This window comes from Ursus americanus, chromosome 19 (assembly GCF_024610735.1).
Source record: "Ursus americanus isolate L20-20 chromosome 19, mUrsAme1.1.p, whole genome shotgun sequence".
Classification (NCBI taxonomy): Eukaryota; Metazoa; Chordata; class Mammalia; order Carnivora; family Ursidae; genus Ursus; species Ursus americanus.
Genome location: NC_142145.1, coordinates 50,626,286 through 50,644,765, shown reverse-complemented (window position 1 = coordinate 50,644,765; position 18,480 = coordinate 50,626,286). Strand labels below are relative to the sequence as shown.

The window sequence follows — 18,480 nt, the reverse complement described above, 5'->3', positions numbered from 1 at the left end:
TCTTAGGCGTCAGGGGTAGGAAATGAAGGGATATTATGAAACAAATATTTAATGAGTTCCTATTTGCTTAAGTCATGGTGTAAAGTAGGTAGACACCAGAGAATGAGGAAATACTAGAAATGCGAATCATTCGGAAATGAGGTATCAAACCTAAGGTTGTTTGGAGGAAGGGAGGGGATGTCTAGGGCTTCCCGGATGATGAAAGGAAGGAAGCTTGGTAGAGTGTTTTCCTCGCAAGGCAGGAGGTAGTGAAAATAGCCTGAGGGAAACAGGAAAAGTCTTAGGTGGGGAAAATGGAAGAAATGAAAAAGAGCAAACCGTTAACGAGGAGAGCAGAGGGCTGGCTGCAGACAAAGCATAAGCCTACACCCTGCAACCTCCCCCATCCCCCACTCCTGGGTGGGACAAGTGTGACATTCTTCCAGGAATCTCCCAATGATCTTAATGCTAATGCATTGCTAGAGGGAAAAACAACCTTACTTGACAATGGCAAGGCCTCCGGTATCTTGAAGGTCCTCTTTAACATATGAAAATCCTTTAAAAACCTCCCTTTTTTCCTTATCTCCCCCAACCCCATAGCATGTAATCAGCCACCCTTCACAACGTGGGGCAGCAGCTCTTTCTGCCCACGGGTTCTTTCCCCGTGCACTAATAAACCACCATTTTGCACTAAAGACCCCTCAAAAATTCTTTCTTGGGCTCCGGACTCCACCCCACGGAACCTCACCTATATTTCAAAACCACATCAGTAACAGCATGTTCCAGGTTCCAGACATTAAGCTAAATTAGGCACTTTATAGGCAAAACAATCCTGTGAGAAAGCCATCACTATTTTCGTTTTATTGATGTAGAAAGTGAGGATCCAGCTTTTTCGGTCTTCATTTCCACTTCTCCAGAGAGGAGTAAAATGCTTTGAAATACTGGAAGAGAAATCCCAGTTCTTGTCTTCTAAAATTTTTGTTTCACTCGGAAGCCAAGTGAGAGGCACAGAAAAGAGGAAAATTCTTAGTGTGCTTGGGCTAGTGAAGCTACCTAGTCTCCGTAAGGCCTTGGTTAAGGATGGGGCAAAGCTCGGCTAAATGACAACAGGCCAAGGAACTTAGATGAGGAAGTGGTTGCCTGTGTTCCTTCTTCGGAACCACAGAGGGGCCTGAGACTGGCAGCCGGTTTCCTGGGTCCCGACGGCACAGAGCGGCCACACCACACTCCGTCTGTGGGAAGAAATTGTGCTGCCGCTGGGCTCATCACGCAGAAGATTTATAGAAATGCCTATTTTCCAAGATCCTCAAAGTTATATAAATTATCATCCACGGAAAGCATACTGAGAAATTAACTGACATTTGGAAGTAACACAGGCACTTCCATTCATAACTGTTAATAATGGGCTGCAAAAAGATAAAAATCAGTGTGCAGTCATACAGTTTCGACAATTCCTCTCTTAAAAAGTGTATTTTTAAATGTGTAATAGGATTGGGGAAAGAGGGGTGGGGCGGGGATTGTAACCAAACAGGCGAACACGCTACTGGGGATGGAAAGTGGATTATAAAACATTCAACGGTATACCTTTTTTGCACTTTAGTATTTGTTCTTTTTGGCAGTCGGGCTCTAAGTTCCACGTGACGCGCCGCAGGGTTGCCATGGGGACCAGCAGAAACTTTTTTTAGAAAAGTATCGCTAGCCTTGCGCCAAGCGAGAGAGGCCAGGGCTCCGGGCCGTGCGACGCAGGGGACGAGCAGCCGTCAGGCGCGTTCGGCTAGCGCGGGCCCCGGGAGGGAGGCCGCTAGGGCGTCGCGCGGCCGGGAGGCGGCGGCCGAGCACGGCGTCACGTGGCCGGGGAGGGGCCTGCGCGCAGCCCGCCCGCCGCTCGGCCGCCGCTGCCGCCGCGTCCCATTCATGAGGGCCGCCCGGCTCGGCTGTGGCCCAGGCGGCTCCCGAGGCAGCGGCGGCGGCGGGCGCCCGGGCCTCGCGCGCGTCCACGGCCGGCCCCGCCCCCTCAGCCTCCAGCGAGCCCGCCCTACCCGGCCGGTCCTCACAGTCGCCGTCCAGCCGCCGCGTCCCCTCGGCCGCCCGCGGGCACCGGCGCGGGTCGGGAGCGGAGCCGCTGCAGGTAAGCGGGCGCCGGGCCGGGTCCTTGCGCCGCCGGGTCGGGTCCTTGCGCCTCCGCGCCGCGCCCCGTCGCGGCTCGGCCTCCGCGGCGGGCTTAGCGTCTCTGCGCTCGCGGGCGGCTGGGGTCTCCCAACTCGGCGCGGTGCTGCTTTGCGGGAGGCCGGGACCCCTGCCCCCGCCTCGTCGCCGCGGTCACGTAGACGCGGCCCCCACCAGCACCGCGGCAGGACGGCCTGGTGGGGTGGGGTGGGGGGCTCGCCGGGGCTGGCGGCTGCGGAGTCAACGTGAGGAGGGGGACGTGAAGACGGAAACATTCGGGTGCCCCCGCCGCAGCCCGAGGTCATGGTTACTTCAGAGCCCCCAGCTCGCGAGTTTCTGGCGCGGAGGCTGGAACGGAGGCCGAAGTGACGCCTGGCCAAGCGGCGCCCGGCGAGGAGAGCGCTGCTGGAGGCCGCGTCTCCATCCCGCCCCCGGCCCTGGGGGAGGGGGCGCCCGAGGCACGTGATCCGCATTGAAGCCAGGGCTGGGAAGTTGCTGTTATTTGTCCCTGGCGGTTCGTTTGCCCCTGTCTCCGCCTCCAGGTTGTAGACTCGGTCCTAAGTGTGAGCGGTTTTTCCCTTCTCGAACCCCCCTTCCCTCGGCGAATCTCAATTTGTATCGAACGTGTGAAGATAACAGTTTTATAGTAAGGGCTTCTCTCTCTCAACTTTAAACCCGGCGGATCACTATGTCCTCCACTCGCCTGAACACGTTAAGACTATTCTCATTGAGAATTTGGGATGACATTTTGAAATCATACTCAGGAAAAACAGAACCAGAAAGATAGCTCTCCTTTCAGAAAATGCTGGAAGTCTGAATATTTTGAAAATGCTCTGAAGGATTTAGTTGAGCCGCTGTGCTAATCTTAAATGTACACTTCGGGATGATTTTTCTAAACCTGTTTATTTTAAACTGAGAAAGTGTCTCTTGTCTTGGTGTCAGGCCGGGCTCTGTTGAAGCTATTTGCCCAGTAGAGATACTCCGTGTTACTGTTATTAAAACCTGGCTTGGCTGGTTCATAATGCTTTGATAGTACAAAGTCAGTTTCGAAATTTGAAACATTTACAAATTATTTAGTGGCCATACGGTTTATATGTTAATGGTCTTATATTGATCTTAGTGGCTTAAGAATGAAAAGTGTGGCAGGCGATGCTGAGGGTGGAGAGAGTCAGAGCTCACAAGGTGCAGGGGAAGGATTCTGGTGGTCCCCTGGTGCAGCATCCTCACTTTGCCAGAAGGACAGTCAGCCTCGGGGCCATACCCATCCAGAGTGTAAAAAGTGGGCCTAAGGCCACCAATGAAAGAGCTCTGGCCAGTGTAGGTGGCTTCTTAATTCCAATTAAATGTACGGTTAATTGCGATCTATCAGCCTGAAGAGTAAGTAAATGTTGATAGAGATGGCGGTAGAACGCGAGAAATGAAATGATAGGTTCTGTCTTAATATGTGATGGCACAGTTGAAGCTCTACCTTTAAGAGGAACTGGAAATGGGAGCATTTGAAAACCCTTCAACACTATAGTAAAGCCACTGTTAAACAATACAGTCGGCTGGGCATTCTGTCTTTCATTACTCTAAGAATGTAGCAGTGAAGATACTCATCGCCCTGTATTGTAATTTTTGGTTTACTGGGTGGACTCTCGCCTGCTCTAGACTGAAGGTCCTCGAAGACCAGACTTTGATAGCTGCCTGGTACCAAATGCGGAACCAGCTTTTAGAAAAACCTCCATGGAGGTCTGTTGAATAAAGGTAGGAAGCAGTAGTCAGTGTGTGTCCTTACCAGTGACCTGAGAGCTGGTGGCACTTCCTGAATGAGTTCACTCAACTTTCCTGAATTGTGAGCTTTGGTTGAATAATCCTGATGGTGCCACGCATTAGAGGTGGTAAAAGGTTAAATTAAGCTCATGAGTATTACAGGGAACATTTTGCAATGTTTAGTTAATATATTAATATTTAGTTTAAATATAGCTTGGTTCTCTGTGTCAACAGCTATTTCCTCTGGGTATGCTTTTTTGGTATACATTATTTCCTCATATAAAGCAGCACGGTAACGCTTAGCTGGAAGCTTTGTCTTGTTGGGAGATAGATTCAGCTGCCTCCCTTAGGTGCTTAGTAGCGTAAGTCAGGAGGTTTTTCATTAAGTCTGACTTAAGTCCACCTGCCTTTAATTTAAATCCTTTCCTTTTGCTCTGACCCTCATAGCTGTCACTGTGTGTGTGTGTGTGTGTGTGTGTGTGTGTGTGTGCGCGCGCGTGTGTGTGCGCGCACGCGCGCGCGCTGTGGTCAATGGCTAGACAGTGGTTTGGGATATTTCTTTTGCAAAGCCCATTTTTACCTGTTTTATTCCCATCGTCTGTAAGACATTATACTTCTGGTTGAGCCCCAGAGTCTTGTGAACTGTCATTTGCCTTCTTCATGATGAAATAACTCACAAGTTAGTAAGGAGAGCTTCCAGTTGGCAGAATCCTATATAAATTGTTTTATTAAAACTTTGAAGATAATTATTATAGGCTGGAGTGAGTAGTAAGCTTTATGGCTATATCAGAAGGCTTTCATTTAAGATTTCTTGGTGGCTTTGCTAGCAGTTAACTGCACTTTTTGGAATCTGCCTCCCTTGCTGTCAGTTTGAGTCTTTATTCTTTTTAGTAACACAGTATTACTAACGCTAAACACTTCACATGTGTACCCTCCTTTACTCTTGAAGACAAATGTGTGGGGCGCCTGGGTGGCTCAGTTGGTTAAGCGTCTGCTTTCAGGTCATGATCTCAGGGTCCTGGGACCCTGGGTCCGACAGGGGGGCTCCCTGCTCAGAGGCGAGTCTGGTTCTCCCTCTGCCCCTCCCCCTGCTCAAGCAAGCTCGTGCTTTCTCTCACGCGCACGCGCGCAAGACTCCTCTCTGTCAAATAAAAAGAATCTTTAAAAAAAAATGTGTGAGAAAGTTTCACCCCTTGTGAAACAGCTAGCTGTCTCTGAGGTCCAGGTGAAACAGCTAGCTGTCTCTGAGAGTCCGTGGCAACCTGTGTGTGGCGGGGCCATTCCGCTCTGTGCTCCTCACGTGTGGCCACCTTACTCCGACCACTAGAAGCTTGCCCAGATGGTCTGCCTCCGTTTTGAAATTCTGTGACTGGGTGATTCTGCTCTAAGTTTTCAGTCTATCAAGAAGGAAGGAGAAGAAAAAAGAAGAATCTGTTAGGAGATAAGCTGTGTGGCAATGCAAGATAAAGCCCTGAATGTGACTTTGAGGATTAGAATGATGATAAGATACAGTTTTTTAATTACGTTCACTGACTACAATTTAGATTCTTTTTCCTCTAAAGCCCCTGAGTACTAAATTTCTGTCATTCCTATTTTTGTCAATTTAGATTGGTGTTGAAATTATTACTAAGAAAAGGAGGAAGAAAGGAACCAGAAATCATTGAACTTGTACAGCGTAACAGAACGGTTACAGCATCAGTTCCTTTTGCTACCCTCACTTCTGTACAAAGAGGGTATAGCTGAAAGTCAAGGTGGTTTATGTGTTAGAAGAAGTGTCTTGTAAAATTATTTTTATTTATATAAGTTGAGAGACTACATGTGTTAGAAAAATGGATGATTCATAGAAATCTTCTATAAATCCACTTAGAATATGTAGCTATTTTTGTCATCTTTGAATTTAGAACTTTGTGGTGTTTATATTTATCTGTAGTGTTCTATTTTTTCAACATGAACCATCCAAATTAGGGTCTTCTGCTGCTTTGGAGGAGAAACATTGGCTCATAGAAAAGCCCACCTTGTGATTGCCTTTATCTGACTTGTCATGTTTGAACAGTTTAGAAAGTCTTTACTTCTGTAGTTACTGTAGGTAATTTTATGAATAGTAGCTTAGTTTCTTGCCTTTATTTCATTTCATATTCTTATTTACTTTTTGTGCCAGTTCTCTTTAGTTTTATTGTTTAGCAATATGTGTATTTGTCTGAACTGCCTCAGGTTAGTTTTTCAACTGGGCAAAGTATAAATAAAATTTAAAGTGATTTATAAATTCTAAGTTGTTTTCACCTCCTGGCATCTTTATCTTTCCTGTTCAAGAATCTCCAGTGATCCATTCTCACCTATTTTAGCAAATATGTTTTTCCATTTCAGTTCTTTCATTTCAGTTTTCTCCCTACCATCTCCACCTGCCCCCAAATGTTTATTCCTTTTCTTCAGTATGCACTTTCCTTGATGAATTTCAGCTGTAGGAGGAGTTGATCTTGTGTTACTTTGTGTTTACCCTTAAATCATCTGTGGCTTTCCTCTAGCTGTTAATCTGCATTAGAGTAAATAACTATTGTCTCAGTGTTCAGACATTCCATGTGGCCTGCAGGCAGTGCTAGTTTACCTCCTTGCTGTAAACGTGGAACTAAAGGGAGGAGTAGGGGAGAGATGGATTGTTGAATGGAAGTGGTAAGAAGCTAGCCTGAAAGATTTGTCAGGCTGTAGTAGAGCAAGTAGGATTTGAGGAGGGGAGGAAAGAACGTTTAAACATGAACACCTGAAGATAGGATCTGTTGATTTTAAAAGGGGCAGACCTTCATAGGTTGATGTGCAGAAAGCTCAAATACAGTGAGCTGGGGCAGCTGTACAGATTGTTTATTCAAAATGTAGTGGAAATTTTTTGAAGGTCTGGTGTGCTATCTCCCATTATTTTGATTTTTAACTTTTGGGGTCACTCATGAATTTAGTTGAAATTTTAAGTAACATAGGAGGTGTAAAGGGATGTGGATTTGAAAAGTTTAAGAAACATGATTAAAGACATGGTATTTCAAAGAGAAAGGGGTACCAGTATCTAGGTTTAAAAGTTATTTGGTTTTGATGGTCATAACTAATTATTAGATGAACAGGAGGAGCTGAGCATGGGGAAAGCATCCGTCAGTGATTTTACTTGGAGAAAAAAGATAGGAATATGGTACCAAGTAACTTTAGTGACTGAATTTCTGCTTTCACCTATTTCTGAAATACAGTGGAAGGGATAATAGATTTAAATATCTTTTTTTTTTTAAAGATTTTATTTGTTTATGTGACATAGAGACAGCCAGCGAGAGAGGGAACACAAGCAGGGGGAGTGGGAGAGGAAGAAGCAGGCTCCCAGTGGAGCAGGGAGCCTTATGTAGGGCTCTATCCCAGGACCCTGGGGTCACGCCCTGGGTGGACGGCAGACGCTTAACGACTGAGCCACCCAGGAGCCCCTAAACATTTTTTTTTTAACATCTGTTTTTAGATCTATAGTAAGATGTTTTCTCTTTTATAGAATCATAAACAAAAAATTCATTGATTAATCTGGAATTCTACCTAAAAGCCTTTTTTATGCTTCAGAATAAACAGTGGAATTGCACAGCTCCATGATGGTTCTGATCTATTCATTGCATTATGATGTGAGCTGTATTGCTCCTGGCAAGATAGATGTGTCCAGCTGTACTAGAGACTTGGTGTTTACTGATTCTAAAAGAGCGGTGTCCAGAATGTGAATAGGTTTTATGAGGAATTTGGGCATAATCTATTAAATTTAGCCTTTGGGGGCACTTGGGTGTCTCAGTCGGTTGATTTCAGCACAGGTCTGGATTTCAGGCTTGTGAGTTCAAGCCCCACGTTGGGCTTCACGGTGGGCATGGAGCCTACTTAAAAAACATAAAAGATAAATATAAAGGAATCTCAGACAGCAAAACCATCAGATAGTTGATGTGAATTATGAACTCTGAATCGGAGCTCTTTGAATTGTGCTATGATATTTTCCCCAACAGTTACCTGTAAGTTTATGATCTTTTGTAAAGTGATGTGCCTTTTTTCTGGACCCACATAAGACAAAAAATATTTGGGTTTACTGAAGAACCATAGGGAATATACTTTTTGTTTCCTTCAGGATGTTAGTTGTAATTATTTTTTTCTTTGTAAAATATTGCAAAGTGCCCGCATTTTATATCTTTTAAGTTACTTTAATCTCAACATTTTTTGGATGAGTAATACTTAGCTATAATTATAATGTCAAATAGATATAACATCTGTTTACATACGAACTATACAGGAACAGGACTTATTTAGAGAAGTATCTAAATGCTTTCTAAATAGAAAGCTCTCTATTTTATCTTCTTTTTAAAGGTTTAATTAATTAATTTATTTAGAATGAGCAGGGTGGAGGGGGAGAGAGAGAATCTCTTAAGGGTACTGCATGCTGAGCTCAGAGCCCCGACTCTTGCCGGATCTCATGACCCTTGAGACTGTGACGTGAGCCAAAACCAACAGTCGGATGCTTCACTGGCTGTGCCACAGAGGCGCCCTGAAAGCTCTCTATTTTATAATTTAAAATGTGTATTAAACAGATGCTTTATAAGAAAGGTGTGATCTTTTGTTGTAGGGTTTTCTAACTGGTTCAACGAATTCAAAATACCCTGCCAAAGTAGCAGGATTTGAAAAGTAAACATTTGGAATTTTGGTGTCTTTAATATATACTGTCCCCTGAGACTCAGTCTGCAAAATGGTGCTGGTGCCTGTTTTTTTAGGAACACTGTTTCTAGGAGGTGTTTAATGTTTGTAAAAGATTATGGTTATTATTACCACTATTATTATTATGATTGAACACCTTTGGGTGAGGCATTATGCTTTACATAAATTAAGAGGCACAACAACCCTGCATGGTAGAGATAGTAGCTGCATTTTTTAGGTGAGGACAGTGAAGCTGAAAGAGATTTGCCAGATGCATGCAACTGTGTTTTGACATTGACCTCATTCCATCGCCCCTGCTTCCATGCCACCACACTCCCCAAGGACTGTAAGAATTCTCGTGATTGACTTGCCTAAACCAATTTGGGGGTTTTGTTTTTACTTTATTAACAGGAACTGGTGAACTTATTCTTAACGTCAGCATCTATAAACTGCTAATAGAAGGATAGCACCTGCTGTGTAGGATCCTTGGGTTTCTTTAAATCATTTACGTATGCGAAACCAACCATGTTAAGAAGAGAAAGACCAGCCAAGAAAACGGTGGAAGCGACCTGGTTCGTGCCACCACACCTCCTCGGTGTCTGCTCTAGAATCAGTTGTGCCATGTGAAGCCGCTGCTCTGCCTGCCTTCTGTAATATGAGCATGTCCCTGGGCTGACTTGGGATCCAGTGTTTGAAACACGGCCCCTAAACTCTAGCTAAATTTTGGTCTCGGACTCAGCTTGAGAGGAAGGCAGTTCTTTTTATTGTTGGGAGGAAGAAATGGGCTCAGTTGGACTTTTTGAGACATGGTATGTCAGTATCCAACATGATGTCTTCTTGAAGGATTTTCACTGGTAATTTTGATTATTCCTTATATGAGAAGTATATTCCATAACCCCTGGGTTATGTGGGACTGGATTGTGCGTAGGAGCCCTGAGTTACAACATTTCAGAGTTGGACAGAACTTCAGCCTCTTAACCCCATGCAGGAACCCTTGTCCCATCACATTGTGAGTAGCCTGCTGAAACCTCTAATATTGTTGAGTATCTGGGTTTGTGTTTTTGGACAGATTTGTTTTTTATGAATTGGCACTTACTTCACTATATCATTTGACTCACTTGGTAACTACATCTGCAGATAGGATTCTCTCTGATGGAATTTTAATGGTATTTTACTTTAATTGAATAAGTGATTTGGTATTTATGAACTCTTTAATACAGAGTAACTTCTCATTAAACAGAAATACATTCATAGATCTTCAGGAATTCCCAAATTCATGATTACATGTTTGGCATATAGTTAGTTGTCTCCTCTGTAATATGGAGATAACAGTACCTACTGATAGCCTGATTCTGAGGATTAGATGAGATTGTGTATTAAAGCAGAGCCACAGGCCACGGAGAAGTCCAGAGGCAGGGTGGCAGGCTAGGATTTCTAACCAGACAAGATGCACCACTGTTGAGAGGCACAGGGGCAAAAAGAAAAAAGGCGAATAGCACATATCTTTTTATTATGATGATGATGATGATGTAATGTTAGTCACCGTACAGTACTTGATTAGTTTTCGATGTAGTGTTCCAGCACATCTCTCTTGCCTTGAAGTACCTTCTAGTCTCATAGGAGAATTAAGTAAGTCTACTTCTGTATCAGGCAAACTTTGTAAAATCAGGTAGGGAGGGATTGAGAAGGGAGTAGTGCACGAGTGATTGAAAGTGAGTCAAAGGAGGTATCTTGGAGTGTGCTTCTGTGCTTACGTTTTTAGCATGAGAATATGACGTTCAGTTGAAAGATGTTTGTGCTTGCTTAAAACTTGCTTGACGCAGAACTTTTATCTCTATAGTGTCAAAATAGAAAATTAATTTTTGTTAGTAATTTTGTATATAAGCTTTACTACATATCTTTGTAAATTTAAGCCTTGTGATTTTTGCCATCATTTCATCTCTTGCTCTGTGAATTTTGTTGTCTAGGCCTGTAAGTGGAGCCTTTTCTTTGTATCTAGAAAGCAGAGCTGTCCTTTCTAACTACTATATACAGTGCAGGTGAATGCATGACTAAAAAAAGCTGTAGCTGACTAATTCATAAAGTCTCTAACATTTTTCTATACATTTTAATAACTGATAACTATCATTAAAATTTCCTTAGGTTACAAAACTACAGGTAATTTTATTTTCTACTATTTGAAAAATATTAATAAACCTGTATGGTTAGTGGTGAGTGTCATCCTTTTCAGTGTTGGCTAGATGTTTTGCTCGTATCTTTGACATAGAAAGAAAAGGGCTTTTGTGTTAGGACATTTCCCTTTTCCAAGTGAATGAAATAGATGACTTAATAAGAATTTTATATATTTAAATTTTCTGGTTCATTTGTTTTAATGAGACGTAAAGCTCAGTGCTAATGCTGAGAACTGGAAAAGAGCTTTTCCTAATTAAAAGCAAAACAAAACAAAAACCCACAGTGCTCATATTTGCTTGGTGTTTGTTTTTTTCTTTAGTAGTTTTTATTCCTTGTAGGTATGATTCTTTATCATAAGGCTGCATCACATGATGTCCTATTCATCTTTTAATTTTTTTCATTTTTTACATTTTTTTTTTTTTAAGATTTTATTTATTTGACAGAGATAGAGACAGCCAGTGAGAGAGGGAACACAAGCAGGGGGAGTGGGAGAGGAAGAAGCAGGCTCATAGCGGAGGAGCCCGATGTGGGGCTCGATCCCAGAACTCCGGGATCACGCCCTGAGCCGAAGGCAGACGCTTAACCGCTGTGCCACCCAGGCGCCCCTGTTTTTTACATTTTTAAGTATATTTTATGTCTAAAAATTCAGATTAATTCAGATAGTACTTTGAGATATATAGTGAAGAATACCAGTCTCTTTCTCACTGCTGATTCCTGCTTCCTAAAAGCAGCTTCTTTCAACTCTTTTTACCTACTTCTCGTGAGCTTAACTCTGCGTGCATGCGTAAACTACTGTAGCTTGGTTTTTTGGTGTTAGACATTCTCTGGATTTCCTACTATGCTAGATGAGGACTCATCTCGTACATAACCCTCACACTCTCCTCTGTCCTTCGCATGTAATGGTATCATAATTTTTAAATTTCTCAGTTTAGTATTTATGTTTTCATGGCCAAGTAGTGTTTAAAAGTAAGCCTGTGCAGTGATTTTATTTCTTCACCTGTTCAGATTTTTTTCACTGGAGTTAATTGTTCTGTTGGGATTAATCACAAATTCAGGCCCCCAATTTTTTACAGAATTACAGGACTCTTAGCAGTGAACACCTCACATGCATCCCATTAATTTCTCACCTCTGTTCGGCCTTCTTTCCTAGATAGTCCTCTGTCAGCCTTCCTCATTTTGGTGGGCACATCGCCCTGTAGCTTTTTGAGAAAGGGTTCACAGGAGGTCAGTTGTGAGACCTTACCTGTCTGGAAATTTATTCTAGCCTCATACTTAATTGGTAGGCTGGCTATGGAATGCTAGAATGGAAATGGTTTTCCTTTAGGACTTTGATTTGTGTACTGTTGAGAAATACCAAGCTTTTTAATTTGTTTCTCTCTCCTTCCCACTCTTTCTATCCTTTCCCTTTCTCTTTCTGTTTTATTTTTGTTTTTAGCAATTTTCTGTCTTTTTAAAGTCTCTCCTCTTTCTCATATTTTGATTAAGTGCCTACATTTGTGATTTGCAGCCTTGGTCCCTGTAGCATTTAGTGTAAGGGAGTGACTGGAACACCTGGGAAGTGCCCTATTCTGGCTTCATGATGGACCCACAGTCCTGGCCTTGCTTTGTACACATGCCTGGCTGGTGGGTAGGTATGTTATCAGTCTCTGTAGGTCAGAGGGCGTAAAAACACTCAATATATGGGTGCTTCTCAGATCTGGTGAGGCTTCATCTCCACAGGCAGAGTCATCCTGCACCATGTGTCCTCATGAAAAGTTTGGGAGGTAGCTGGCATCGAGTGCTGTACCTCTGATGGAGAGTATGATGTGCATCCTGCTTTGTATGGCCACGCCCACATGGTGATTTCTGAACCCTTTGCCCGTAAAGAAACAGCAGAGCCTTTAACATTGTCTGTTGGCATCTTTCTGTTGTGACCGCCTTAGGTGGAGCCCGCTATAGTGCAGATACCTCTCCACCTTGGTGCTAGGTAGTTGGTAGGAATTTTCAATTTGGAAAATCATGTTTTTGAGTCTGGGAGGTTGTCTTGTAGTTGTAGTTTTTGTTTTTGTTTTGTTTTTTTTGACATACCTCCACCACTGTGGGCTCTCGTTTTGTACTTCCTTGCTTTCTGATCTCCATTTTTTTTCCTCCGTCCATTTTTTGTCTTTTAAAAATTTGATGACCTCTTTCATTTCCTGTCATTCCTGTCATTTCCTCCAAACATTCTCTTTGTACTTGTGAGTTACCCTTTTTATATTTCTTTACTATTATGTTAGCGAGTATATAACAAGTACCACACACTGGATGGTTTAAACAACAGAAAAATTTATTGTCTCACAGTTCTGGAGGCTGGAAGTCTGAAATCAAGGTGTCAGCAGGGTTAGTTCCTTCTGAGGCCTGTAGGGAGAATCTGTTCATGCCTCTCTCCTAACTTGTGGTGGTTAGCTGGTAATTTTTGGCATTTCTTGGCTTGTAGGTACAGAACCCTGATTTCTACCTCCATGGTCGCATGGCATTTGTGTGTGTGTGTGTGTGTGTGTGTGTGTGTGTGTGTGTGTTTATGTATCTTGGTCCAAGTTTCCCCTTTTTCTAAGGAAGCCAGTCATATTGGTGTAGGGTCCACCCTGATGACCTCATTTTAACCTGATTACCTCTGTAAAGATCCTGTTTCCAAATAAGGTCACATTCTGAGATATTGAGAGTTGAAACTTCAATTTAGCAGTTTTGGTGACACAGTTCAGCTCTGAATGGTGGGTTTTAAGAGGGAATGAAGATCAAGTATATGACATCCTTTGTGTTTAACAGAGTGTCTAGTAATCGTAATATTTTTAAAGACTCTTAATCACGTCTGTCTTCACTGAAGATCAGAAAGCAACTCTCAGGAAGTAATTTTTAGATTATAGTTGGCGATTTTTGTTCAAATGCATGTGACTGTTAAATTTCTGTTGGTTTCCTGAATGTTTAATAACTTAGTATCTGAGTCACTTCATTTGCTACCCTTGCTTTGTTTCTAAAGTAATTTGAAGGTTGGCAACATGATTACAGCAGTGTCTTGTGAGAAAGTAAATCCTAAGTATATCATAACATATCAACGTGATCAACCAGGTTCTGATGCTCTGTCTTCTGTGTTAATTGCACTCTTTCTTTTTCAGATGTGAGCCTTCCTGTATTGAGTTTGTTTGATTTTAAAAGTTCTGTCATAGGTTTTTTTTGGTTTTGGCTCCTCAATTCCTTTACCTAAAGTAGCCCTTCCTGCCCTTCCTCCCTTACTTTCTGGCAGCATCACTCTCTTTAATTTCCTTTGTAATAGTTATCCCAGTCTGGAATTTTATTTTTTATTTATTTATTTTTTAAAAGATTTTATTTATTTGTCAGAGTGGGGGCAACAGCAGGCAGAGGGAGAAACAGGCTCCTTGCTCAGCACGTGGGACTTGATTCCAGGACCCCGGGACTTGAGCTGAAGGCAGATGCCCAACTGACTGAGCCACCCAGGCGTCCCTGTTTTTTATTTCTTGTCTCTCTTTCTCCATTAGAAAGAATGAATCTAAGTGCTGTGAGAGCGGGCACCTTACCAAGTTCACTGCTTGATCTCAGCTCAGAATAGAATAGTGCCTAACACATTAAAGTAGACACTGCTTTTAAACAGGTCAGTGAGTTGAAATAAGCTTTATTTTCCAGCATTCCAAATGTTGCTTCACTGAGATGCTGTTGCTCTTGGAAGTCTTTCTCTCTTGTCGCAGTAGCTCGGTGTACACAGTCGGCTTGTGATAACACAGCAGTACAGCCTTACCTGGCATTTGTTCTGTAAAGCTACATAGAACTAGGCCGCAGCTCGAACTGGAGTGATGGGTGGCTCTCACAGTAGCGGTGCAGTTGCCCATGGCTACTGTCTCCACAGCTTCTCCCTTTATCCACCCCAGATGTCCTCCCAGGCTGTGAGATGGAGGCCCCCCTCCTAACATTTCTGAAAATTCTACTTGGGTTCCAGTAGTAGTTGTGCACAATAAAGTAGGGGCTGAAATTTGAAAGCTGTGTTTTAATTGGCTGCTGGTGGAAGACTCATCCATCTTCACAGCCTTTCCCAGTTTCCCCAGGAGCTTCTGCGGACACCAGTATGGGATGTCTGGAATTGGGAGGGGGAACTCTGCATGGCTGCACAGGAGTTCACATCCCTGCTTCTTGGCCTCATTGTCGCCATGTTCTGTTTGATTGAGACAGACCCAGGCAGTTCCGAAGACAAGAGTGGAGATCTGGTGAATTTGTGCTTCTTGATCTAAAACATATTCCTCTGGGAAACAGGGAGGGGGGTGCTGCATTCCTGAGAGTAAAATGCAAGAGAGATTGCAGGTGTTAAAAACTGAGTGTGTGTTACTGGAGCTGAGGAATTCTCCTGGTCACTCACATGACATCAGTTAAGTAAGCAGATGGATTGGCACTCCGCCCCCCCACCCCTGTTTCTTTTTTATTACTATGCTACCAGTAATCAGGGAAGATTTTTCTCTTCACCTACAGGAGTCACTGAAGAATGGTTGATGTAATGTGTGAGATTGGTCAAACTGTTTATGCAGCAGAAGTAACTTTTAACTAGAATTGTGGCATTGTCTTGATTTCATCATGGTACCCTGAAGGGTTACAGGGAAATGGCTTGGCATTCTGATGGTGTCCCATAGGTGATTGCTGTAGCTTTGACCTCATTATATCCCTTTGAATTTCAGTTAGGTTTGGAAAAGAATAAGCTCCAGAAATGAAGTGTACATATTCATGAAATGTCGAATCTGGTATTTCTCATGCAAAAGTTAACATTCAGCTTTGAAATTCTTAGGCAGTTTAGAGAACCTGGTGCCTCTGGCAAGGTCTCTGTAAAAACAAATGATGCTTTCTGTATGTGCTGGGAGAAATGGATGTGGTTCTCTTCTGCGATATATGTATGATATCTGATATATGCATACTTGCAGACTGTCCTGAGATGTGAGCAAATAGCCATTTCTTTCCTGCATCTTCACAGTGCCTTTTAAGATGGGGGTGATAGATGATGACAATTGATGGACATTTTTCACTATGAAAATTACTGTTTAAGAGAGTCAACTTATTATGAAGTTTAAAGTTTATCCATAAGATCTAATACAAGTTCTTCAGTTTTGCACCCCATTACAAATGAATAATAAACTGTTGATACTTGTATAAAAATATAACTGTGGAGGAATATGACTAAAAATTTATGCAGTTGAATAAATGTACATTGCCCACTTTAGTACAATATATGGGTTTCAACGATGCTGTCATTCTTAAAACATTTTGGAGCACCTTTTCTTCTTAAGTTGCTTTCAGTCTTGAAATACATCGTTTTATGGTCAGTAGGGGAAGGTCTTTACCCCTGAAGGTACGTTAGGTTTTGCAGAATTGCCAGAAGTCATTTAGAGCAGCATCTGGTGGGTCATGCATGTCGGAGAGATGAATGATAATCTGCTTCTTTGCTGTGTAAGAGTTGTGACCTATAGGAACGATACTGATCTTTATCCTGTGTAGCACCTAAATTGAAAGATCTTTCAGGAAAAAAGGAGAGTACAAATAACATGTTGGGCAGTGGCATTTCAATGGCATCAGTTTATTATAGACTTCAGAAGTATTTAATTTAAAAGACAGGCTTCATGTTAAATAGAGTGTTAATGTGACTGAACAGTTTTACACCAGAACTTGGAAAAGGAAATACACTGAGGAAGATGCCTTAAGGAGACTGGTCTGGTTTGGACCCAGTGTAGAGTGGAGGTCTGGGAGTAGCTGGATCTAATAGTTTTTGTCTTAAGACCATTCCCTACACCCCTAGGATTCTTCTGACCCATGTTAATCTTATTTTGGCTATTTGGGGATGGAATGTGAATTACACTATTTGAACGAATATGTTGAAGGGTATGGGCCTCATTTGGATGGGTCTTAGGGAATGAAAAGAAAGTGTGGAAAGCTAAAACAAAGAGATAAAAGAGAGCTCTTAATTGAAGTGGGAATTAGATCAGAAGTCATTTGTTTACTTTCCTGTGTCCCTCACTAAATGGGAGCTTCTCGAAGGCAGGGATTCTGGCCTAACATGTTAGGCACCTGTGTGGCATAGGTCTTGAAGGTATGCAGTACGTTGCTTTTTAATGGAAAGAAAGAAGTTAAGCACTTAGTAGTTTCCAGGTGGTACCTCATTGAGTCCTGGAAGCAGTCTTGCATGGTGGTTTTGGTGACCCCAGCACTATGGAGGGCTCATAGGAGGCTCCAGTCAAGCTGAAGCTTAAAGGGTGAGTACTGGGGCTATTAGTAAGTATTAGACTGAATTTTAAATTACACCTCTATCTAAATTTAAAGCCAAGCTATGTGCCTGAGTGGCCCACCCCTAACATCTGTGAGGGCCCAGCCAGAACAGGCATATAAATACAGGGCTACATGCCATTTGTCTAAACTAGTAGTTCTCAACTAGAGGAAATTTGCCTTCAGAGGCCACTTAGAAATGACTGGAGACGGGGCGCCTGGGTGGCTCAGTCGTTAAGCATCTGCCTTTGGCTCAGGGCGTGATCCCAGGGCCCTGGGATTGAGCCCTGCATTGGGCTCCATGCTCCGCTGGGAGCCTGCTTCTTCCTCTCCCACTCCTCCTGCTTGTGTTCCCTCTCTCGCTGGCTGTTTCTCTCTGTCAAATGAATAAATAAAATCTTAAAAAAAAAAAATGACTGGAGACATTTTTGGTTGCCACAACTGGGGAGAGTGCTACTGGCATCTAGTGGTTGGAGATCAGGAATAGTATGCTCCTTCGCACCCTGGAAAAAAATTACGTGACTTACGTCTCTGTGCCAAGGTTGAGAAACCTTCGTCTAAACTGTTAAAAGCTATGAATCCAGTCACCCCATGGACTGTCTGACATTCCCACCATTGGCTGTTTCGCAGCCCTGTCTGATCTGTCACAGAGCCTGAGCGCTAGCACATACATGCTGGGGAAGCTGGAGGGGCAGGTCTGGGGGCAGCTTGGCTTGTGCTTTCCTCCTGCTCTGTTAGGTAAATTGTTTAAAAACAAAAGGAAAAACTTTAATGGGGTGTCTGGGTGGCCCAGTCAGTTAAGCTTCTGCCTTTGGCTCAGGTCATGATCCCGGGGTCCTGGGATCGAGCCCGGAATTGAGCTCCCTGCTCTGCCAGGAGCCTGCTTCTCCCCCTCCCTCTGCCTGCTACTCCCCCTAGCTTTTGTGCGTGCTCACACTCGTGCACGCAGTTGCTCTCTGTCAGATAAAATCTTAAAAAATAAAATGAAACTTCTCTAGAGATCTGAAAAGAAGAAAAATAAATGCGGTCTTTTTATTTGGGGTTTGTGGTATGCAGGGCTTTATAAAGTGCAGGGCCTGGGGCAGGGACTCCTTTGCCCAGGGATAAAGGCAGTATTGGTGCCTGGCATTGTGTATAGTAGACACTGGAAAAATGTTTGTTAAATGAATATTTTCATAGCACCATCCCTCCTGAATGAATGAACGGCATGCATTTACATATACTCTCTAGTGTTTCATTTCAAGGGCTGTTATGTGATATAAGGCTTTAGATCACAAAGATGGAGCATGTTTTATCTAATTCAGTAGGGGAGTAATTCAATTTTTCAGTACGTGCATGTTCTCATCTTTCAAACAACAGCTTGGATTAGAATCAGGGGTTCTTGGGTTCTACATATCAGTCATAGAGGGGTTCCAGCAGATCCTCAGACCCCAAAATACGATTCATGATTGTGTGGATATACAC

General features: G+C 43.0%; 2 protein-coding genes across 2 annotated transcripts in view; one reads left to right on the top strand and one right to left on the bottom strand.

Moving 5' to 3' along the window:
• The window catches only part of LOC123782003 (uncharacterized), a 63,903-nt gene extending 61,285 nt beyond the window's left edge, over positions 1-2,618 (bottom strand). Inside the window, exon 1 of the mRNA XM_087869982.1 lies at positions 1,564-2,618. Coding sequence (XP_087726108.1) covers positions 1,740-2,618 — 879 coding nt within the window. The 3' untranslated portion in view covers positions 1,564-1,739. The remainder of the gene's footprint in view (positions 1-1,563) is intronic.
• LPIN2 (lipin 2) overlaps positions 1,974-18,480 on the top strand; it is an 83,449-nt gene continuing 66,942 nt past the window's right edge. Inside the window, exon 1 of the mRNA XM_045781909.2 lies at positions 1,974-2,107. The gene's annotated coding sequence lies outside the window, so the exon portion shown is untranslated. The remainder of the gene's footprint in view (positions 2,108-18,480) is intronic.